General features: G+C 40.0%; 1 protein-coding gene across 2 annotated transcripts; it reads left to right on the forward strand.

The window, feature by feature from the left end:
* Nucleotides 1-111: 111 nt before the first annotated feature.
* On the forward strand, nucleotides 112-24,603 carry PTPN11 (protein tyrosine phosphatase non-receptor type 11). Of its 2 annotated transcripts, XM_010720193.3 has the most exons (16): nucleotides 113-316; nucleotides 4,557-4,679; nucleotides 5,762-5,956; nucleotides 7,048-7,240; nucleotides 8,109-8,225; nucleotides 8,712-8,825; nucleotides 12,176-12,272; nucleotides 12,841-12,920; nucleotides 13,053-13,211; nucleotides 14,805-14,936; nucleotides 15,646-15,800; nucleotides 16,236-16,303; nucleotides 16,694-16,845; nucleotides 19,629-19,741; nucleotides 19,919-20,018; nucleotides 21,130-24,603. In XM_010720193.3, the coding sequence occupies exons 1-15, from the start codon at nucleotides 303-305 to the stop codon at nucleotides 19,986-19,988; spliced, it is 1,782 nt and encodes a 593-aa protein (XP_010718495.1). In that variant the 5' UTR covers nucleotides 113-302; the 3' UTR covers nucleotides 19,989-20,018; nucleotides 21,130-24,603. The 2 variants fall into 2 exon arrangements, with proteins under 2 accessions (XP_031411835.1, XP_010718495.1); XM_031555975.1 differs by lacking the exons at nucleotides 19,629-19,741; nucleotides 19,919-20,018 and having other exon boundaries at nucleotides 112-316.

A 24,603-nucleotide genomic window follows, 5' to 3' on the forward strand; every position in this document is an offset into this window, starting at 1 on the left:
AAGCGAGCGTAGCGCCTGACGTCATCGCACCAGTCGCGGGGCACGCTGGGAATTAAAGTCCGGGAGGGCCAGTATCCCTTCCTGTAAGGCGAAGTGGCGCGCGGTGATGACGTAAGCGGTGACGTAGGGCGGGCCGCGCCGCGCTCCGTGCGCTCCGGGGCTCTGAGGCCGTAGTTGTTCGCGCTCCTCTCGGGGCGCCCGTAGGCCGCGAGTACCGCGCTGCGCTGAGGGGGGCTGGGAGCCACATGTGAACCAGCGGCCGGCTGCGGGGCGGTGGGGGGCACCGCGACCCGCCGGGCAAAATGACATCGCGGAGGTGAGGCGGCTGCGAGCCCGGCGTTTGGGGTTCGTGGGGGGGTGGGGAGAGAGGGTGTGGGACTGAAGGGTTTTCTTCACGCTGCTCTCAGTATGCGGTGTTTGCCTGCTTTCTGCTGTCCTCTGTGGGTTAAGGTAAACGTGGCTCTTGAAGAGAATTGTAGTAATGTGGATGTTGTGTTCCTTTTTATTGTTTAATCTGCTTGCTCTTAAAGTTGATGCTTCTCTTCAAGTAGAGGAGCTGCAGTGGAGCGAGGCTGCTGTGAGCTCGTAAGGCCATACCTGGAGTGCTGTGCCCAGACCTGGGGCCCCCAGCATAGCAGCGTTGTGGAGCTGTTGGAGTGGGTCCACAGGAGGGCTATGAGGTGCTCGGAGGGCTGGAGCACATCACCTACAAAGGAAGGTTGAGGACTGTTCAGTCTAGAGAAGAGAAGGTGCTGGGGAAATCTCATTGTAGCCTTCTAGTGCTTGAGGGGTGTTATAAGCAAGGGGAGTGGGTTTTTACACTGTGTAATAGTGATAGGACAAAAGGGAATGGGTTTAAACTGAACAATGTAGGAAGAAATTCTCTATAGGGTGATGAGGCTGTGGCAGCATTGCCCAGAGCTGTGGGTGCCCCATTCCTGAAGGTGCCTGAGGCCATGGATGGGCCCTGGGTATCCTGAGCTGGAGGGGGGCACCCAGCCCATGGCAGGGGCTGCAACTTGATGGGCTTTAAGGTCTCCTCCAACCTACGCCATTCTCTGATTCCATTAAGTTTTTCAACACCAGGTTATCCTCTCTCTTATGCTTACCTTGGTGCAGTAAGGTTGGTTGATTCTCAGTTGGGCTGTAGCTGAGCCCAGCTTTTAGATCTCAGGTGTGTGTGGGATCTGCAGAGCATGTTGGGTTTTGTGCCTGCTCCCACCTACACACTGGGATTGGTGTGCAGTGCCTTTCAGAAACACTTGTCGGCCTTCCTGCTGTCAGGGAAGTTTGTATTTTAATTTGAGACTGAAAAATATAAGCTGATGGGCCTATAAATAGGAATAGCTAAGCTCCCAGTCACCACCTCCACAGATGCTGGGACCCAAAGCTGATTTTTATCTCTCCTGCACTTGAAAAGATGATTGGAAAAGCTCAGTCACTGTGTGGAAAAATGTATTGATTTTTTTTCTTTCCTCTGTCTCTTCAATTTGATAAAAGTCTGCTGGTAGTGTTGGACTTGTGAAGCACAGATTCTGCTGACTTTTTTCTTCACTGTGCAAAATGCAACTGTATGCTTATTTAAAAAATAATGATAAAATAGCAGTGCTGTGTTTTCTGCCATGTCACAGTTTTCAGCATAAGGTTTCTTGCTTAGCTAATATCCCTTGCTTTTGTAAATGAGACTCCAACTGTTCTGCTGGCTGCTTTTCTGCTGATGTTTTTACCTTTCTGTAAGCTAGCAAATGACTTGGTCTGCTGCTGAACCCCCAAAGTGGAATTGCTGTATGGAATATTCTGTGCATAGTGGCACAGTTGGTTTAATTAGAGTGTGGGTTTACATGTATGTGTGTTGGTTTTCTTGGTTGTACTTCTTGGCTGTGATGCCCTTCACTTGGGATAACCTCTGCACCTGCTCATAATAGAGATTGGAAAAGGAAAGAAAAAATAAGTCTAAAATGCATTCCATCCCTATAAAAGGAAGCACGGGAGAAAGTCCTCCATGGGGGTTATGTTACTGATAGCTGTGCCTGCAGCCCCCTTTGCTCTCTCCCCCAGTTTTAGAAGGGATGCAGCCACAAGGTTCAAAAGCACACATGTGATGGCAGCACTTCAAATGAAGAGATCTCAATCACCGGTCCGGAACCATTTAGCCAAGATCACTAACACCCCCATTTTTCTATTTGGGGTGGCTGACAAATGCATCTTCCTACACAAAGCCAAAAATACAAGGATGAGAGAGCGGGAGAACGAGTTACAACTAGAACAAAAGTTACATAAAATGCAATAAAGCCCTCAATCTCCCAGATGTAGCTTTTCTTTTGCTATACTTTGTAACTTTTTGCCATCTTGAGTAGGAGTGTTCCTATGCTTATTTCATATTTTGAACAGCTCGTATACAGTTACTTCCAGGTGCATTGAGGTTTAGGGTGAGATACAGAAGGTATTATATTAATTGAACTTCATGGAATGACAAAGTATAATAAATCTGTAGGGTTGGTCCCAATAATTTCTCCTTTTTTATGTTCATAGGCATAAATTTAGAGACAAGCAAAGGTATCTTTTGAATCCCACGTGTATTGAAATTGCTTATTAGCTGTTCACAATGTTGCTATGCTATTGCTGTTGCTTTCCCCCTAATGGAAGTAATAATGTTGAGGGTGGAAGTGTGGTAAATATATTGTCATCTCCTTTAGTTGTTATTTAGTGATCAATTAATCCCAGGTACTGATGCTTGTGCAACATTTCTTGTGATAACCGCATTGAAAGAGAACTGTTCTTGACCTTCAGTTGGCTGTTAGATAAGTGCAGGATTTATTGATTCTTATCCATTTGCTGTAATAGCTTGGAAGTATTTTTTAATGTGTTCTTTCAAGCACCATAGGTGCATAGGTTTGATTTTCTTTATCTCCACTTAGAGATACAGCAGTGTTCACTAGGTTTTCTTGGTGCAAGATATTCTTAATTAGTTAAAAAGCAAGATTAACGAGAGGAATCATTTACTTCTGAAATGGAGTTGAGCACAGGTAGTCTTGATTCCCATTTGGATATTCTGGAATTTCTAAAACTCCCAGAATGTTTGCATGAGATGCTGTGTCTGAATGGAACAGGCTGGGTAAGGGCTTGGTAGGAATGTTGTCTGCTTTTCATGGTAGAAGGAATTGCTGAACAATCAAAGCAATGAAGTCACAACCCTCAAATTAGATAAATGCTCTATTTGCTGTTAGTGCAACTTACTGCGAAATTTTGAATATCAGAAGTGCTATGTAATTTTTTTAGACATAGCATTTTTACAGCTGCAGTGAGATTGGTTGCAGGCTTCTTGCCCCAACGCTTTGCTTTGGAGCAGCTGAGAACCCTCTGTACAGAGGAGCAGCCCGTGTTCTTTCTGCAGATGTGGATGTGCCTTTTTGCTGTGCCCTGCCTAATGCCTGATTCACAGCAGAGCTGCAGAATGGAGGAGATCATTGAATCACCAAACAAAAGTCCAACCGAACCGCTGAAGCTCTGAATTCTGAATTGCTGTCTTTGCATCTCTGGCCCGTGTGATTTTTCAAATTATTTTTTTTCTACAGTTTGCTGCCTGAAATCACACCTTGCTCCGCAACCATTCCGTGGCAGGGGGTTGGAAGGAGATGATCTTTAAAGTTTCCTCCAACCTAAGCCATTCTATCATTCTCATTGAGAAGTCCTCTCATCTACAACAGAGGTGCAGCTTACAGTTTATTGCGCTCTTACAGTTCTGTAGGAGAGCAATAAAATCCCTCAACTACAGATAAGAGGAATCGCAGCTGCGTTAACTGAATGGCTAAGAATAAGTCAATGCCATAGGTGGGGACACTGAGCTTCTTAGATGTAGACCATATACAGCTCTCCTTTGGCAGGGCACTATATTAGTCACTCATTAGGCCACTTGTGGGTGGTGAATATCAATATGGGGTTCCTTGATGTTTGTATTTAAGCGTGGTACGTTTGGGTGAGAAATTGCCAATGGTATTCAGAAAGCAGAGTGGCAAACTGGTGTCTGGCAGCAGTCAGCACCCTGTGCCCTTGGGGGGTGGAAGGAGCCTGGGTAGCTGAGCAGGTTGTCCTCAAGTGGAGACCCTTCTTGGCTGGTGGTCAACCTGTGTGCTAAAGGATGAGGTTCAGTTTAAATTTCAACCTTTAAAATGTTGTCTGATACCACTTTGGATGGTTTGGTTTAAGTATTTTTCCTGATTGTCTTTCAGTGTCTTTGTCTTGTCTTCCAGTGTATGGAAATGCATGATTCCATCTGTGTTTCTGTTTTGTATCTTCCTTTGATGGCTCTGTAGTCTACACAGTCTGAATGTGTATAGGTATAACTCTTGACTTGCAAAGAATCTCTTATAGAAAATAGCAATGCAATATAAAAAGAGTAATTTATACATTTTACTTAAATAGAAATTCTTATTGATTTTAGAGCACTGTCTTTGAAGCAGCTGTGTGGTTCTGTTTAGTTTTGTCACGTAGATTAACTTTGAAAATGAGACTCTTCTATTTACTTGTTTGTTCTCTTTATTTTTAACCTCATGTAGATGGTTTCATCCAAATATTACTGGGGTGGAGGCAGAAAATCTACTGTTAACAAGAGGAGTTGACGGCAGCTTTCTGGCACGGCCCAGCAAAAGTAACCCAGGAGACTTCACACTCTCTGTTAGGTATGTTTAAATGTTCTGTCTTTCTTCCCAAGGTGCTCATTGGGTGCTGTTCTTTGGAGAAAGAGTCGTAAATAAACTATTTGTAAGAGATAACATAATGCACGGGTCTCTTCCCTTCTCTGCGTTTCCCCTAAAGAGGTTCTCAATTATCTTTACCCAACCTGGGGAATCTGCAGTTTGGAGATATTGGAGAGATAGAAAAGTTATGGGGAAACAGAAGTAAATTAGTAATTGTATTACCATATGCCCTTTAAAAAACTATTTGACAAGTATTTGAAAGTAGCAGAGGTTATCTGAATTGCTGATCAAACACCTGCAAGGAAATGCTATCTTGACTTTTTTCTTATAGGAAACGTCAGCAAGTCTTTAAGGTCAGCTATGGTGTTGTTCCAAACCAGACCTTTTGTAACACTTATCCCACTGTCAGTGCGTGTGTAGTGGTAGGGACAAGGAAAGGAGAGCAAGAGGAAGTAGATAAAGGAAAAAGGAAAAGTGGGTTTGGTGATAAGAATGGTACTACTGGGATACCTTTGTGATAATGGGCCCTGTTTAACAGCAGGGGCCTCTTTCAGGGAGCTGTACTTTGTTAGTACAAGAAACTCCAGGACTAAATGGTTTACATTTTATTAAAAGAGAGATCCTAGAAATTAGTGTGAAAGTCTAGCAAAAAGCAGGAAACAAGCTCTGATGGGTGTCCTGTGACACCTGGTTCTTTCCTCAGTCTTCCACCCCTTGTGCTTGTGAGTGCAATTCTGGGGGTCCACGGAATTTCTGTTGCAGACTGCAGGACCCCAGAGTTTACTCTGGCTTAGGGAATCCCTTTGCCATGAATTATTGTTATTTTTTTCTTATTCCTTCTAACTTTTTGGGCAGCCCCTCCCCTTCTTGCAAGCCACCAAGATGTGGCTGAAATATATTTCAGAAATATGCACTACATCAACTGTTCTGCCATATTTCATTTGGAAAGTGATACAAAAGTAAGTCTGGATTTCTGCAGCTGTGAAAACAGAACTCTGAGTATAAGAGTGGTTTATTGGAAATCAGCTGACTTACATGGTTTCTTCCTTTGTTTCAAACATTAGGCGAACTGGAGCTGTCACCCACATCAAGATCCAGAACACAGGAGACTACTATGACCTCTATGGAGGAGAGAAGTTTGCTACATTGGCTGAGTTAGTCCAGTATTACATGGAACATCATGGGCAGCTCAAAGAAAAGAATGGAGATGTGATAGAGTTGAAATATCCACTGAACTGTGCCGATCCTACATCGGAAAGGTCAGAAATGGTGGTGGAAACCTCAGTATCCGTGTGCTTCTTAATAAGTGCATGCTACCCCCATAGGATCTGCTTCTATTTGGTGGGAGGGTAGTCACTAGTATACTAAAGTTAATCCCTCTGAATTCAGTGAGATTATTTGCAAAGTTGACTCAATAAATGTGGTTAAAGGTAAAATAATTTGTGCTGAACAAACTAGATCTTGAAGCTTTCTTCCTGTCATTATAGAATACTGGAAAAGGAAGCGGAGTTCCCTTGATTTTTACTGCGAGAAAGATTTATAGAATTTCTCCTAGTGTTCTCTGAAGCTGTTGTGCCTTGGAATTCCTTGCAGTAATATTTCTGTGCATAACTTTGTATGTGTTTTTTTTCCCCACGATGGATGTATGTTTAAGAAAGTAAATGGTGTGCAAATCCTTAAACTGCTCAAACTGATGGTTTTATGAGCATGGCTAATAAGGAGCATCTGAAACTTTTGCCATGCTGAGGATGTCTGTGCATGACAGAAATGAATGTCTGTGGCCAGTAGATGTCAGTTTATTCTCAGAATATGGGAGAGAGGAAAAAAAACTAAGGTATTAAACAAGCTCTCTCTTGCCTCAGTATGGCTTGTATTTAATGGCTGTGGGGAGAATTATTTAAGTGATTTATCCTGCTTAGTTCCTAATGTGATGGAAGAGTAGGGTCTTAAAGGTACTAAGTTTCCAGAGCATTGTTGGGAAACCTCATGAAGCTGACAGACCAAGAGTGAATGCCTCTGCTGATGCGAAAATTGCTGTATGAACTTGTATTTATTGGACTTCAGGGAATTCATTTGAACTGCTTTACAGGATCCAAATGAAAGCTTTGTTTGAAACTTGCATAAAATGCAAATTTCAGGGCTTGTGGAAGTGCCTGCTTTGAAGTGTTCCTGCAGTTGCTCGTGTTTATGTACACGTACACTTCCAACAGTTTATTATAAACTATGAACCTTTCTGTAGTCTGGGACTCATTCAGTGTCCAGTTTAGTGTTTTCCTTTGTAATAACTTTTTATACCAAGCGGATTCAACCATGGCTGGAATGACTTTTAGAATGCTGTCTTCATTTAAAGGTGGTTTCATGGGCATCTTTCTGGAAGAGAAGCTGAAAAACTGTTAACAGAAAAAGGAAAACATGGAAGCTTTCTTGTGCGTGAGAGTCAGAGCCACCCTGGGGACTTTGTTCTTTCTGTCCGGACAGGAGATGATAAAGGAGAGAGTAATGATGGGAAATCTAAAGTGACACATGTCATGATTCACTGCCAGGTATGATGAAGCAGGAGCTTCTTTAACAGTACTGCTTCTGTGGGCAGAGGGCTTATTCTAACAAGAGGGCCTTTCTGCACTTCACTAAAGACATGAATGTATTTCCACTTTTTCCCTTGGTAATGTATGTGTGATATACATCATCTGGTTGATCAAATAGACTCATTTGATAGCTTTAAAATTCTATTTTTTTTTTTTGACTGCTTGCCTGACTGAATCGTGTCATCCTATACTGTGCTGTCGAGTGCCTTTTAATAGATTTGCTTCTGATTACATCAGAAGTCTGTCTTAAAGCCTTTTGCTGATGGAGCTTTTAATGTTCATGAACCTTAAGCAAGATGCTGTCTCCTGTATAGATGATATCAGGACAGGAGTAATTGGACAAATAGAGATCTATCCACGTATGTCTGTTGCTCCTGTTATTTCAGGAAGTCTTACCTGAGAGTGATCAATAGAATGTAAACAAGCCTGAGTAATTAATCTAAAGAACACTTTAAATATTAATATAGAGTGGTCCAGCATTTCAATATTTATGTACTTAAGTTATAGTCTTTAAATATTTTTGTGCACAACAATGGCTTGCTCAATACTCAAATCTGTGACTTTTGTTTTAATTATGTAAAATTGTAATTGCTACAGTTGTTGAAAAACTAAAATGTAGTAAGAGAAACAGTTTAGAGATAGAAGAGAGGATGTTGTCCTCCATAATGTGTGTCTCTTGTTGTCTACCATCTACTAGCAGAAGAGTTTTACTGGATTTTTCTACATATAGTTTGATAGAATTTCTTATGTTGTGTAGCCTAAATATTTTATCAGTGCAGACTTGATGAAGTTTGTTTGTTTTGATGACTGACAATCTGTTTTTAAGGATCTAAAATATGATGTTGGTGGAGGGGAGAAGTTTGACTCTCTGACAGATCTAGTAGAGCATTATAAGAAGAACCCTATGGTAGAAACTTTGGGCACAGTATTGCAACTCAAGCAGGTGAGTGAATGGAGAAAACCACTAAATTTTATTAATTTCAGTGTATATTGTTGGGGAAGAGTGGGCTTTTCTGTGTGTTCTGTGTGACATCATAAATTTCCTTTTGAAATGTGAAAATGAAGGAGACTTCATTAAACTGGTTGATAAAGTCATGTAAGTCTAAACTGGGATAATTTTGTGCTGCTGGTAAAGAATAGACTTTGTTTGTAATGCACGTAGAATTTCTTGTAACTTCATTATGAGCCATAGGGATTGCAAAACTAGTTCACAGACGAAACAAGTTATTGAGAACAACTGTGAAACTGCGAGTCCAAAAGCATTCATTCCTTACTCCCTTCCTTTCTTCCCACACTGCCCCAAGAATGTATAAATGCTGAAGTTCTGGATCTTACAATTGCCTATGTAATGTATACTTAGTGCAGGGAATTTGTGTTTTTAACTGCCTTTTTAGTTGTCGCTGCTTTACCTTTATTTTGTTTTTCCTAGCCTCTGAATACCACCCGTATTAATGCTGCAGAGATTGAAAGCAGAGTGCGAGAGCTAAGCAAGCTAGCAGAGACTACAGATAAAGTCAAGCAGGGCTTCTGGGAAGAATTTGAGGTACCTCATTGTATTTCCAATGCTATGTTATGGTATTGAATCTCTGTAGTACTTCTGAGAGATTTGTTACTGCCTTCCTGACAATAGCTTGGCTCTACTTCAATCACTTCAGATCCCAGCTTTTGCTCCCTTCTCCTGTGTCAGATACATAATGTGTTAAAACAGTTTCAATCCTGTGTCTGTTAGTAAAATGATTCAAATATTTGCCCTTTTTCCTAACTGAGAGGTAATAACATTCTTTGTTGTTCATTCTGACCTAAGTGCATTTCCTCCTGTTATCCTTCCCATCATGAGGGAGCCTTCTTACAACTGGCACCATATCTGCCCCACCAGGACAATCAGTTGGACTCAGTCCTGGGTCCCTTTTCTCCATGAGTGCAGGGGGAGGTCTGTAGGCTGGATTTTTATTTCTGGAGGCAAAGGCCTGATTTCTAGCCTCTGTTGACTATGTTGACTATTTGTAACCTGTGGTGATTGGGAAGCAGTACAATAGCAGTATCTGATGCAGTTGGAACGTGTAAGTGTGCTTTGCATATGAAGGGAATTAGGCCATGCTTTCTGTTGCTTCACCCAGTATGGTGGGAGTTTAGTGTAGTAGAAATGCAAGTCATGGCTTGAACCAGTGATTGAGCACCTGGTGGGAAGGCAGGGCCAACCCAGGGGAGCTCAGGTGTATGCAGTGCACCTGGGTGACCAGAAGGGGTGAAGCCAGGATCCACTCCTGCCCAGACCTCATTTAAGGGTTGGCAGTGGAGGCCAGGGGATCTTGCTGGAGATCCCTGACTATTTGAAGCCTTCTAAGGGTAAGCAGATTCTTTTCTTTGTTTCTGTCTCTATGACTGCTGCATCCTAACATTTTTCTGACAATTGGATTGACTTTAAAAAACCGCGTGCATGTGATGATCATAGCCAGAAGCTTTGGTCATGGCTTTATTATAATGAAGAGACTTGTATCCTCACTTCATAGTGAATTGTGGAACTCTACCAGCAGATGGCAACAGGAAACTGGAAAGTCTTGTGATTCCAGATCCTTGACAAAGAGGCTGATTTTGGCTGTGTGATGCTATTTTGAGGAACTTCTTGAAAAGTGATGGATTTGCAAAGCACCATTCTTGAAGAAAACTCATTTATGATCAGACGCGCTCATTAGCTCTGCAGTCTGCTCTGAGACTTTTTGTGGGAGTTGAAAAACACAGCCATGAAAAACCATTGAGTTTTACAAAGATGTAACAAATTTCTGTACGAATTTCGTGGAATGTAAGATAGTGAGATCACAGCTGGTAGGGGTGGAAATCATAAACAGAGCATTAAACTGCCTCTTCTTTCTCACCTTATTACCTGGCCTTGACCAAGGCCTTGACCTTAGCCTGAACACTGCAGTCTTAATGCCACGTTTTCTCATTCATCTCAGGTAAGCTATGGCTGCCAGTCCTGGTGGGAGGAGGCAGGGGGCAATCTCCAGTCTGTCTGTGGAGCTCTTCATGCCCTCTTGTGCTTTGGCAGTCCAGATGGTAGCTGTAAATTACTTGTCTTTAGGCATATTGAAGAATGCCTCTTGTCCTGTTAAGTGTCAGACAGAAATGTTGACAGTCTTTGTAACACTTCTGCTTCTGGAAAGTGACTGGGGAGCTTCGTGTTTGAATGGTGCAGAGAAATTAAGGACTCTACCTGATTTATTGTTGCCTCTTGTAAGGAGCTTGTTAGAAGTCTTTGCTACTCATAGATCTTTCCTCAGGGATGCTCAAAGCAGTAACCATTAACTGTGAAGTGTGAAGTAAAGATGTTTGAAGTTAGTTTCAACACAATTATTTCCTTTTTTTTTTTTTTTATTTTTTTAAACCTGCTAGCAAAGTTTAGCTTTTGGTTCTTTGCTTGGCATTTCACGTTGCAGAGACTCAGAAGTGTTAATATTATACAGAGATGCTCTGTGATAATGGCAGTCAAAAGACTTTGTCATTATGACAAGACTTGAGCTTACTGCAAACAGATGCTTTATGGGTGTATGCTTTGTGTGCGTTATGTGCATGAAACCTCACAGTTCTGTGCTGCTTTTGTTCTTTGGATTCCCTGTCTTTAGGATGAGCTTAACTGTCCAAGGTCACTAAGTGAGGTGATAATCATAACACAGACTGAAATAGAAGTGAGCAAATGTGTCTGACATGCCTGAGCTTTAAAGTAAAAGTAATCTGTGAAGGAATATTAAGGTGGTGTTAGTGAAGAGAGCAGCTTCCAAAGCCAGAGTGTTTCTTTTAGTCAGACTAATACTGCTTTTGAGATTAAAACTTGGAGCAATACCATTGAGATTCTGCTCCCCTTGGCTTCATTGCAAGTACGTGGATTTGCTACTAAGCACTGCTCCTATGAGGTATGGAATTACTGTTGTCCCTGTCATTATTAATTGGGAACCAGACACTGAGAAATTAGGGCCTTGCCAACAGGAGAAATCCCCATGCAGATTTATTGCTTCTGCACTAGGATGACTTATGGATAACCATGTAGGTAGTTACCTAACACCTCCCCAATCCACCAGCATGGTAATGTGAGAAATCTGAGCAAAATATGTTTGGGTATACTGGTTTAGTGAAATGGCCTTGTGTCAACAGGAGAAAGGGAGTCACGTTTTGCTCCCAGGTGTATTGGTCTGTCCTTATTTGTCAGCCAGCTTTGTAGCAGCTGTGTCTGTGAAAAGGATTTGCTTAGAGGGTTAGTTATCTTTTCTATGAAGAGTAAAGCACAAATTACAGAGTACTGTTGTTGCACTCAGTGCTAATTGGCTTTCTAGCTTTCTAATGCCATATGTTTGTTTCGAATATTCTCATCCTATTGTGGTTTTTACGGAATAGAAAAAAATATCTTAATATTCAGCTTCTAAGAGCTGAAGGACTTTTCACTTTCCTTGAAACTGAGACAGCTGCTTGTGTTGGTGTGCTTTGGTGGGTTTTCTGTAAGCTCCTTCCTCCCCTTTGGCTGCCTAGAGATGATCTGGCTGCAGCCTGCAAGGATTTCAGGGATGTGGTTTTGGGGATTTCCAGCAGCACTGCTATGGATTGGTAATAGCTGAAGGAGGGGAATAAAGCTAGTAAGACCTAGAGGAAATCCAGTACAGCTCAGGTAGAGAATCGTGTTACTTGTGTTCCTGTGTTTGTGTCAGTGCCTTTTCACACCTCGAAAGCAATGATGTATTGTAGTTTGAGTGGAGCAACCCAGGAACTCTCTCTCTGACTGCTGATTGGTATTATAATCAAGTGTGACTATTTTAATGAGGGAAGGATCACGATAATAATGATGATACAGTCTTTGTCTTTTTTGTGCTCTTACTGACACCAGTTATGTGTGCTGTTTTTGTGCAGACTTTACAGCAGCAAGAATGCAAACTTCTCTATAGCCGTAAAGAAGGTCAGCGTCAAGAAAACAAAAACAAAAATAGATACAAAAACATTTTACCCTGTAAGTACTGATTTCTTATGTAAGCCCATTACTTTTCTGTGCTTTGTTGTTTTAGCTGGTAAAGACAGGGTTAATTAAACAACAGTATGCTTTTTCTTCACGTTAGTGGTAAGTCCTTCCTTTATGTTGTCAATATTAGTTCCAGCTTCCAGTCTGTTCAAACATTTATCCATTACAGATGCAGATATTTTGATTCTGAAATATTTATCTTCAGCTTTCACTAAACAGTTTAGGGATATGATGCTTTTATTTGGCAAACTGGAATGCTTACACTTAAGAGGATTAATTTGTGGTACAAAACTGCATAGTGCAAATCCAGCAGTGTTTGAGACCATTTGTGTTGATTTAGATAAACACTTGCTTTGTGATCTTTGTTATGAATTAGAAACTTGTTTTAAGAAACAGAAACAGAAAAGGAGCTGTGTGTTCTAGCAGTGACTTGCAGTGTTTCATGATGTAGCAGTTTCTAGAAGCAGTAAGAATGTACCTGTTGGTTGAATATTTAAAAATAGCTGTATGCTTACAATTGTACCATGCAGCTGCTTGACATATAAATATATTCTTCCAGTTGATCATACCAGAGTTGTTCTGCATGATGGTGATCCAAATGAACCTGTTTCAGACTATATCAACGCTAATATTATTATGGTAAGTATGCCCCACCTAAATGAGTCTTGTAGGCACAACCTATGCTTACTTTTTAACTTATTCTTTTAAATCCAAGTTAGTCTTCTAAAAATGAGCATTTATCACCATTTCTTAAATTGTTTTTGTCTCTAGCCTGAGTTTGAAACCAAGTGCAACAACTCAAAGCCAAAAAAAAGCTACATTGCTACTCAAGGTTGCCTGCAGAATACAGTGAATGATTTTTGGAGGATGGTGTTCCAGGAGAATTCTCGAGTTATTGTTATGACAACAAAAGAAGTTGAAAGAGGAAAGGTAAAAATAAACTGAAGCTGGTCTCTGGGGAAGTCATGACATTTGTGTGCGTGTATGGTCTGACTTGGTTATATTGACTCCCATGCTGAAATGCATTGTGCCATCGTGGTCTTAGGAACTCGCTGCTTAATTCTGTAAGGTGCTGAATATTCTTTCTTAATTGATGCCTGTGGGAATTGAGGATGCACTCCTATTGTATCACAAGGCCTCCCTTTTGTAAGGATTGTCTGATTAAATTCTAGCTACTGAATGTGAATCATTGCATTATGAGAGTACCCAGGGAATGAGACACAGGAAAGCTGCAGTCAAACATTCTGCCTACTTGAAGGGGTAAATTCCCTGTTCAAGAAGCTATAGTGTAGCCATTTTATTTTGGTTTACCAAGTTTGTGTGGTCTTTATCAAAAAACAAATTATGGGATTTTATTAATATGAGAATGAATTCAGAGGATATTGCTTCTTAAGTAAAAACTGCAAGTCTACATGAATATATCCACATGGAAACCTCTTTTCCAGTGACCTTTCTCTTAGATCTTTTTTTTTTTTCTTGGAAGAGAGAGAAGTTATAGAGTTGCTTTGGAAGAGTTGAATACTTTTTTTTGGTGTGTGCTCTGGCTATGTAGAATGCTTTAATATCTGATAACTTAATCATGATAGGGAAAGAAGGGCGAAAGTGACTACAGCAAGGCATCTCATACTGAATCTTTTCTTGGCAGAAGAAACTTCCCTTGTTCCTGTATTTTCTTGTAAATCTGCACTAGGCACTGCAAATAAGAAATATTTTTCTACTGTATTTGGTGCTTGGTCTGTTTGCTGTTGCTAGAAGCTGCATCTATCTACCCATTATATTTCTCATCTGATTCTGTGTGGACTTGCATTCACAAGGCTAACAGGAGCTGCTGTTGCAGGAACCAAATGAAAGTAGTAATAGGTTAACCCATCCTTCAGTGCTTGGAATATATCCCTGGACAAAGATAAACTTGAGAGAGAAGCAGCATGCTGAAAGCTCTAACTATCAAAGCCTACAGACACATCAGGCCCCTGTCACAGGGTGCAGTTCTCTGTTGCTTTGATGGTTGAATTAGAGCTATGTTAGCCCTTTCTTCTCTGATTGTAAGCAATGAAAAAGCAAATGTCCAAGGTGTATTCCTGTTAAAAATGATTATATCTTTGACTTGCATTTGTTTTGCAGCCCATTGGGTATTGATTGTAGAACAGCACATAAAGCTGCAGCATTCCCCTGAAAATTCTTCATATTTTGAAACCAGTAGTTGGGTGGAGATATAGGTAACTCCATTTTAATTCCAGGGCTTTGAAACTATTGAGGCAAAACCAGTACGAAAATCCTAAAAGCTACTGAAAGGAGAGATTGCATATACCTCTTTTTCTGAAATAATTCCCTATTTGACATAGGGAGAAGAAACTCTCCCTTCACATATATTTAATGTGTCATTTGCTGCTGTCCAGTTGGTGCTGGTAGTTGTCTTCGATGTACTCAGAAATGAAAACTTCAGAAAAGTGTTCACCAGTTCACGAAGCAGCTGCCTTGTGGATTACGCTTTAAAATCTTGTTTGTTTGTTTTGAATCTTGCAGAGTAAGTGTGTCAAGTACTGGCCTGATGAATATTCCCTAAAGGAGTATGGTGTTATGCGTGTGAGGAATGTTAAGGAGAGTGCAGCACATGACTACACGCTAAGAGAACTTAAGCTTTCTAAAGTTGGGCAAGTAAGTATGTTAGTAACTCTGTCCTTTTAATCTAGGTTGGAAATAATTAAAAAAAAAAAAGCAAAAAGGCTCTTTCTGAAGAATCAATAAGAGCTCCAAGAGATTAATAAATTGAGCCTTCGCTCTTTCTTTGAAGTTCCAGCTTTAGCTCCGTGCATCTTTCTCTTTGTCCTTGGGCTAATTGAAGGTTCTTATACCTGAGCACTTTCTTGGCAGAAGATGCATGACTACAGAGCTTTGAGGAAGTTTGGAAAGAAGCATGAAAGTGCTTTTAAGTAATCATACTTTAGTCTAGCTAAGCACTTATCTGCCCTTTCATGGAGGTGGTTGTACTAGAAGGAACTGGTTCTATGGGAGTCCAGAATCTAGAAAGAGCTCTTAAGTGAAGATATGTAAGATGAGGACGGAAGCAGTGAATTAGAACAGCACTTTGTTGTTAAGAAACAGAGCTTTTCCCTAGCTTCTGAAGGTAAAGATGGAAATACTGGAAACAGCTAAATGAGAAAAAGAGGGAACAGTGGGAGCAGGTAGTGTGATTGACTTATCAGGCCAAGAACTCTTTCCTTCTTTAAATGAGTTGTAGTGCCGTGGATACTGAGCAGAAGGTTGGCTATGCTGCCTTCTGATCTGACTCAACTTTGCTGAGGTAATGCTTTTAGCTGGATTTTGATCAGAAGCATTTTTTCACATGTTGACATCTTCCTTCTAGGGGAACACAGAGAGAACAGTCTGGCAATATCATTTCAGAACTTGGCCTGATCACGGAGTCCCAAGTGACCCTGGTGGTGTACTGGACTTTCTCGAGGAGGTGCACCATAAGCAAGAAAGCATTTCTGACGCAGGACCAGTTGTGGTCCACTGCAGGTAGAGTGATGCACTGTGCCTCTGCTTCTGTGGAATTCTATTGGATTCTTCTTTTTACATCTATTGATGATGTATTGCTTGGGATCGAGCTTGGATCGTTGCTTGGGATCACTACTCTACCATCCCGCCTCCTATGAATGAGATCACTCCTCATTTTTAATGTATGAATTTTTGTTTTAAATAAGGCAAGGAAACATTTGATCTTTAATTGTGTCTGATCCAAGGTTGTTAATAAATACTAAGAAACGGAAAACACTGCTGCAACTTCTACTTCTGTCTCTGGGAAAATTTAGGCCTCTGTTTTCTGTTGTCTGTGTAGTTTTATTTGTCTTTAGCTGTAGTCTGAAAATCTAATGTTGCTTAGTGTTGGACTCCTAATTTAGATTAGTGTTCTAACGCCTACTCAGAGCAAAATGGTTATTTTTCTTTTCACAGTGCTGGGATTGGACGAACAGGAACTTTCATTGTGATTGATATTCTTATTGACATAATCAGAGAAAAAGGTAGGTTTCCTCAACCTTCTGTTTTCTGCTGGGACACTGACATAAGTCATAGGAGCATCAGAGTAGAAACAATAGTAATGTTCACAGGGGATTCTAATGTTGTTCCAGAGTGAGTACTCGTTTGCCATAACAGGGACTCAGTCATTCCTCTTGACTTAGTTAGAATCAAAGTGCTGAAATCCTGCTCTAGATCAGGATGATGAAAACTTTCAGCTGAGGATTAGCCAGGAATCTGATTGCATTATTTTTATTAATATTTGTATTTAATTGCTTAAATCTTTCACGAGTTTGTGGCTGTCGGTCTGCTCACTGGATGTTGAGGAGACCAATCTCTCCAAAAGCAAAGTTTACTTTATTGTTCCCAGTCTCATGGGTTTCCTTATTTTATAGGTGTGGACTGTGATATTGATGTTCCAAAGACCATTCAGATGGTGAGATCGCAGCGGTCAGGAATGGTTCAAACAGAAGCACAGTACAGATTTATTTACATGGCAGTACAGCACTACATTGAAACGCTACAGCGCAGAATTGAGGAGGAACAGGTATATTCAGCTGAAGTATAAATTATGTAGGAACATGTCGTCACTGGAGCAGGGAGCAGAGTTGCTCATTTGCTGCTTGTGACTTGGAGACTTAACTGCGAGTATGGTAATCAAATTTGAGTGTTAGATACTCTGTTTTGGATTCTTAAATTATGCGGAACGAGATATATTGATCTGAAGGATTGTAAAGCATGTAGTGACCCTACAGAACATTGTTCAAAAAAAAAAAAATCCACCTAGAAGAGTGATTTATGTGATGAGAAAACTTTTGGAACATGGGGACAATCACAAGACCCCCCTCCCCTCCCACCTCATTCTTTCTGTTCAAATACTCCCTTGCACTCAAATTCTGCAGTCTTTCACAAAAGTTGCATGGTTTTGTGATAAGAGCTAACTTTCTGTCCACTATTGCTTTCATTCTCTGCCCTAACTTCTGGTCATCTGGGACTTATCTTTTTTTCAGAATTTCAGTATCTTCTGCTGCCTTGCTGCTCAGGAGATAAACCCACACAGTTTGTCAGACAGATGTGGGGAGCCATATGTTCATGGTTAGTTCAGTGCCTGGTGTGAGATTTAAGCCCTGTTCTAGAGGTAGGGTGTGCCAGCTCAGCCTTGGCACTCTTGTGTGGCTTCTGGCTTCTTTGGGGTGTGACAGAACTTGTTTTATATTTGCCAGATAATGTAGATGCACTGTTCAACAGAGGGTAGGGTCTTTATTCTTTTCCCTAGGATGGCTGTTGTGTGCTCTGATGCTGATTAAACACAAAATGAAGAACATGAAATCCCTCAGGTGTACTTTTTTTCCTGGCTTTGTTGTTTCACTTCACCTTAGAGCTCCCTCACATCTGTGTGATTGCACAAGCCTCATATCCTCGGGTTTTGAATATGGTCTCTTTCTGTGCCACCATTTATAAAGTAGATCTGTAACTTCTTGAATGCTGTAATGTGGTTTTGAATGGTATTTTGATATTGAGTGGAGCAGTGCATTTCTCTTACAGTGATCAGTTGTTTCATCCTCTATTGTATTACTAGCTCAGGAGGCATGAGAATAAAGGTTTCCTAATCTGGAAATAGAGCATTGCTTTACATTGTGAAGTCTTCACCTACAAGAGCTAGTGGCAGACACAAAAAAGCAGAATAATACTTTTCAGATAAAAGCAATGCTTTGTGTTGAGTATAGGAAGTAACATCCTGGAGGAAAAAATAAAGATGTGATGTCATGCAGCACTTACAGCTGTGCTGAAGCAGGGGTATGTATACATAGCTGCATCCATTTGCATAGGGATGAGTTCTTTATTCTAAGGAAAAAAAAATTCCCTAGCTTCTCTGCTAACATTTCCTTCTGCATTGCAGTGCTGAGAACTTCAAGAGTTCCTAGACATAAATGTTGTGTCGGATATTGCCTGTCATCCTACAAGTGTGGAAAAAGGGAAATTGGATTTGTTTTGCTGTGTCTTTCCTGCAGAGATGTGTATAGTCTTTTACATCTAGGAAACAAGTTGTTTCTGCTGCATTTCTATTATTATGAATTAGAAAGGATAATTACAGTGAATTAAACTGAAAGAAGAGAAGCCAGGAAGGTACTTAATCTTGATTCTTTTATGCCAGTCAGCTTAAGTAATAGAAGAACTGATTGATGCCTTTTAATTTTACTGTATAGAATATCTGCACCTCAAACTGCTATTCATTATGCAATTAAAAAAAATAAAAAATAATTAAAACCCTCTGATTTGGTGCTTCAGAATTGGCAGGAGAGAGGTTGGTACTCATAATGCTGTTAAATGCACTAGTCAGAATCCTTGCATTTTGTTTAAATCTTTTTAGCTTCAGCCTTCCAGGTAGTTGATTCAGACTCGTGGTTGAAGGGGTTTGTAAGGAATAGATGGGAGGTTGAGAGAGGAAGAAGTTCTGCAGAAGAATAGAAAAAGTTGCAGTCTCAGAAGACTGCTGTGAAAAACTGCAACTTAAAATGCAGGGCAGAGCTTTGTTAATGGAAACTCAGCAGCCAGATCTCCTCAGGGATTCTGCCAATCTCTGCTGTGAGATTGACTCAGGTCTCTTATATAGTACTTGTTGGAGCATTTAAAAAACAAAATGAAACAAAAACCCTGTGTTCTGTAAAATTTTTTAAAGTGAAGCTTTGATTTAAATGTAGGTTGCAGTGTGTGTATGTGTTGTGAATGTTTGTCCTGGAAACAAAGAAAAGCCATCTCTCTCTTTCCTAGTGTAGCTTTGTTTGCTGGAGCCTTCAGTATCTTTAGATGAATGCCAGCAAAATTGGCTGCAGCTTGTAACATATGTTGCAGAATACAAATGACAGCTTGGGTTCTTTTTATATCAAATCGGATGGCCTAAGATGATATTTTATTAGAGATCTTGCAAACAGGATTGTTACTCATTTGGCCACATCTCTGAGATGGAAATAAGGTCAGTGGGAGGCGCACTGGCTGCTGCTGTCTGTTAAAGAATGAAGCGAGGTTTCTTCTGCCAAGTGAGACGAAGGTTGTGTACGAGTGCTGGTTCTTAAGGTTGGTATGTTCTGCTGCAGGTGGTGGTGGGAAGGGGAATGCTGAAAAAAGAGGCTTTTCAGGTCTTGGAACAAACAAAGCCAAGCTTTAGGTCCTATCTATATTGTGTGTTATCTATGGAATTGAGTTCTTTGGTGTTCATAGCTAAACCCTTCTAAACGCTAATCTGGTTAGTTGTGTAATTTCCCTATTCCTTCAATGATCTTTTCCTATTTGTTGCTCAGACCTGGCTTTTCCCTGTGTTTTGCTTCACAGAAAAGTAAGAGGAAAGGTCACGAATACACAAACATTAAATATTCTTTATCGGACCAGACAAGTGGGGATCAGAGCCCTCTTCCACCCTGTACCCCAACCCCAACGTGTCCAGAGTAAGTTGGTTTCTGTTGCTAGTGTGCAAGTTTTGAATGGTGCTAATCTTCAGTGATCTTGAATGAGTTACCACAGAGTTTGTGCTCGGACTTCTGCCATGTACTTTGCTCTTAAACTATTACTATTAAGTGTACAAACTTGGTTTACTCAGACTGCAAATACTTGCTTCATTTCAGAATGAGGGAAGATAGTGCTAGAGTATATGAAAATGTGGGGCTGATGCAACAGCAGAAAAGTTTCAGATGAGATGATGTACAGACTTCAGTGCAAAGGCAGGTATGTATTTTATGTGACTGTGCATATGCAGCATGGAGTTATGGGGTTTGAATAAAACCAGACAGTAACAACATTTTCTATCGCTTGACATGCACGTAATCCATCCACCCTTAAGGAATTAAAATTTCAGAAGCTAATTTTGATTGAGTTACATCTATATTTACCCTCTCAAAGCAACATAGAATATTACTTGGTGGTGGTAGTTTGTCCTCTTCCCCTGACTCAGCAGTGGCATAGGTTGGAGGTCTTTATTATTCAGGAGGCTGGTGTTCTATATGATGAGTGGGAGCTGCAGCCTGAACTCCATGTCTTTTAGTGATCTTTGCTCCTGGTCCATGCTAAGGATTTGTGTTCATCTAAAGAGATTAAAAGAACACTTAATCTAATGCTCAGCCTCAGTAAAGATGTATTGAGCAAGATTACTGCTGTGCCTGTATGGTGTGAGCAGATACTGGAAGAAAACAGTGAAACTGATCTAATATGATAGCCTTTTGCTAAAGATTTTAAACTATTGTCAGACAGAAATAAAGTCTTCCAAGTTAGGGTCCTACTGTGTTCATATTAGTAAAATTAAATTCTTGCTTTTGCTGAAAGAGAAAACTATGATATTTTAAATAGCTGTTATGGTTTGATTTATGCAGTCAATTGAGTAGATATTGGTTATTGGCTGATAAGTTTATTAACCGTGGTTAATAGGTTGTGAATGCAGCAGAAGAATAGCTTCAAATTTAAGGTGTTCTTTCTTTAGTCATTTACTTCTCCTGGATTCTAGCCTAAGACCTTTCATCATCTTTTGCCCCTGTGCTTTTAACGACCTCAGATGTCCTAATTTCCCCTTCCCTCTTAGTAGCTGTATGCATGCTTTATCCATTCAATCCACAATCTTATCTCCTACGTACACAGGTGTATCCCACTTAGTCCACAATTTCAAGTACATGTTCTCATCTTTTAATGCCAAAGTACCATGCAGCTTATAATCAAGATTTGAGACTTTCAGTTGTTTATGGCTTTCTTGAGTCATTATAGACTTCTGTATAATGTCAGAACAAGAACAAACTGTCAGCTTATTTTTGTTTTATTTTGTACTAAATAGCTTTTATCTCTTTTCCAGAAATGAATATGGTTTTTAAAAAGGTCAAGAAAGAGATGGAAGAAGCTTCACATGAATGATGAACTCTGAAGGCTTGGTACCTTTTTAATTTACGGTTTTAATCCTTCAACAGTAGGCAAAACTTAAGACCATCTAAAGATTGTTTATATCTCTTTTCTCCAATGCCTCATTTACAATTGCTCATTTTCCAAATAAAAGGAAATCCTATCTACAATGTAGACAACTACTTTGTAGAGTCAGTTTTGAATCCAGCAAACTGTTGGACTGTCATCCATGTTTGTTTTTTTTTTAATAATATTTTTGTTTCATAATATGATTATTAGTTGGTTTTGGTGTTTTGTGGATTTTTTTTTTCATTTGAGCCATTGTGGGGTTTTTTTGTCACGGGTGGTGGGAGAACAATGATATGGATATAAATCTGTTAGACTAATGTAAAATAATGATGGGAACAATACTTGATTGAAAACTGTGGATCACCAGTGTGAGTAGAATCAGCTACATGGTAAAATTAGTCCTAATACATTTCAAACTCAGACTGAGTTCTGTAAAGATGAGCAGTATATGAAGGTGCTTTTTGTGGTAACTGATAGCTTTGATTACTACTTAGCTGAGTGGCTGACTGAGCTATTTTTGAGTAATTATGTAAGATAGCCTTTATCAAAGGAAATTTCTTTTACATGTTCTCTACCCAAAATAGAAATTTACTGTATCTCTCCAAAGGCATGGTGGCCTAATGTCTTGTGAGGATACTGTCTCTGTTCATTTGTCTGTGTTCATCTATTAAGCAAGAGATTGGATGTGCTGAGTTCGAGTAATTTTAAAACTTGCATGCTGACACCTTAACAGCATTCTGAAAACAGAGTGAAACAAGTAACCCACTATGCAGGCTCTTAACTCACTACAAGGTAAGCCTCTTCTCCCTTCCCCTGGGGAGATGGAAGCTGCTGGGCCTTCTAGTTTTTAGTAAGACCTTATGACAGTGTAAGTGGCTAAATTAAAGTTTTGTGGGGGAAAGCAGTGCATGGAAGCTGGTTATCCACTGAAATTGCCTTGGTTGAAAAGGGCAGAATGGACAGCAAGACCAGCAGGCTCGTTCTGGTTTGTTTCATCAGACAGGAGTTTATTACCATTCCACCTGAAGTGCCTTTCAGAGCTGCGTTGAAATTGCTGTTCCTATTAGATTAAAAATCACGTTCATCTGAAACCACTTCTGATTGTTGTCAGTGAAATGGAGCCCTCTTCTAGAGAGACTACAGAACGACGAGCTGCTGTTGAGCTGCCAGGTAACTGGGTTCCTTCACTTGGTTTGCTCTGTCCTGTCTCCTGGACCAGAAGCTCCCCTTAAAGCTGTGTGCACTAGTGACAAAACCAGTCCCTAACAGTAGGTACTGGTGGTGTCCTACCAACATCTTCCCCTGTGTTCCTGGGGAAGTTCTGTGACTTCATGGTTAAGGATTTATTGCCATTTCTGTACAGTGCATACAGATGGTGAGCACTGCATCAACTTGCTGTAGGCATGGTGCAGGGCCAATGAAATTGCATTATTGGCCTTACTAGTGAAATTATGCTAAAGCTTGGAATGTAATTAATGCAGCTTTGTGAAAGGTTAAGTGGGAGATTACATTACCTTTTCCCGAGAGTGCTTAGCAAAATCAAATATTTGAACACTTTGTTTGAACTGAATGAAGGTGCTTCTTTAATGTTAAGCAGAATTTTGTTACTTTGCCTATTGTCCTTTTTGTCTTCTGAGGCTTTGGGTTTTCTTTTCTCTTTTTTTTGGAACTCCTGTCACCAGCATACCGTAATGCATTTTAATGTCGTAGCCTTATAGTCTAATCATAATATTTACTCCCCTTCTCCATCTGAAATTCTGTCGTGATGAGGGAGAAATCTATTCCTTTGGTAGTGAGATGTGTTCTGCATTGCCTGCCTCCTTCCCTGTCCCTGCATACAGCTTCATCCTGCTGAACAGAGATCAGTGCGAGGTGTTGGTATTTGCATAGAGCAATTGATGGCAATCTCAATATTTATTTAAAACTTGGTGTGGAGTTAGATAAATTCTACACTTCATATATTAGAGCAAGGTGGAATGCATGTTCTGTACCAAACCGAAGTCATGGTGAAAGTCAAGAGAAACCAGAGAAGGATCCTGAATGACTCTGAACTCTGTTTTGAACTCTGCTAATGTGATGTCTTAAAAGATTGACCTCTATAAGCAGCAATCAGTTATGTGGCCAACATAAGGTTGCCTCTTTTAACCTCATTTTAGCTGTTTAGAAGCTGCCACGGTAGGATTTCTTTTTTTTTCCTTGGAGCCAAGGAATTCTTACTCCAGAATGTGTATTAATCCTGAGGAGTAAATGGTGGAAGAATGTTGATGAGGAGAAACAGAATCAAAAAGGTTGGGAATAAATACTGTGCTTCTAACTGGAGTGTTGGACCATGCTGGATGCCAAAGGGGAAACCTTGCAAGAGAAAACCTGCCTGCCCTTCATGCAAGAGCAAGAGAGGGATCATTCTTGGAGCATTTAAAAAAAATTGTTTTACACAATGTGTGGATTTTTATTACGGATGAAGCAAGAAAGAGATATGTCCTTTGGTTTAGGGGAGATAAGTGAATATGTGGGTTTCATTTATTTCTAGTGAGTTTTTTAGAGAAATCTTGTGCATTGATCTACAAGGTGTGGCTGAATCAGTGGAATGGAAAAGGGATGCAGTTCTGAAGCATTCTGTTAGGGAGGACTTCATACCACAAGGGAAACTTTAACCCAATCCTAAGGCACAACGATTTATGCCAGCATGAATTTGCTGCAGACTTCATTTTACTGAATGTTTCATAGCATACACTTTAATTTCAGCTAGCTGTTGTTAGGACTGATTGGTTCTCCTATTAATCCTGACCAAACTGTTACTTTTTCCTCTTAAGAGACGTGTCTGAAACACAATTAACCAGGATACAGCTAACGAAATTCTAAAACCCATTTCCTTTTTCATTGTAACAATGGAGAAAATCACAGCTGGTACTAGGATGTGTTGTCAGGTTTTGGTTTGTCATTATTTCAAATTTTTTAATTTTTCCCCTTTAAATAGTGAAACATGTAATTAATAATTTCAAGCCTGTTATTTATGACGTTATTGTGATTTTTTTTTTTTTATTACAGTACTAAAAACTAATGAAAAAGGATCTTATTAGGTGGAGTAGACCTTGCATTTTTTTTTCCTGCAGTGTATGAAGTATTGTACCAGAGTATTAAATGAAATTGTAATATTTTATTGAAAAAATCTCTATCCTTTAAAAGGAATACATTTAGGATGTCATCAATTTGATGTGAATCATGTAAATGTTGGTAATGCGCTGTTTATCATACATTTAGTGTTTCAAAATTCTTGCTTCTTGCCTTTTGCCCACTACATTCTGTAGACCATTTACAATTGTCAAAATGTGACATTAAAATAATAGTTCATGTATAGAAA

Source organism: Meleagris gallopavo, chromosome 17 (assembly GCF_000146605.3).
Source record: "Meleagris gallopavo isolate NT-WF06-2002-E0010 breed Aviagen turkey brand Nicholas breeding stock chromosome 17, Turkey_5.1, whole genome shotgun sequence".
Classification (NCBI taxonomy): domain Eukaryota; kingdom Metazoa; phylum Chordata; class Aves; order Galliformes; family Phasianidae; genus Meleagris; species Meleagris gallopavo.

Coding starts and splice junctions, on each gene's coding strand:
- PTPN11 (XM_010720193.3), top strand. Junction 13,212..14,804: donor AAGAAGTTGAAAGAGGAAAG/GTAAAAATAAAC, acceptor TGAATCTTGCAG/AGTAAGTGTGTCAAGTACTG. Junction 16,846..19,628: donor GCAGAATTGAGGAGGAACAG/GTATATTCAGCT, acceptor TTTGCTTCACAG/AAAAGTAAGAGGAAAGGTCA.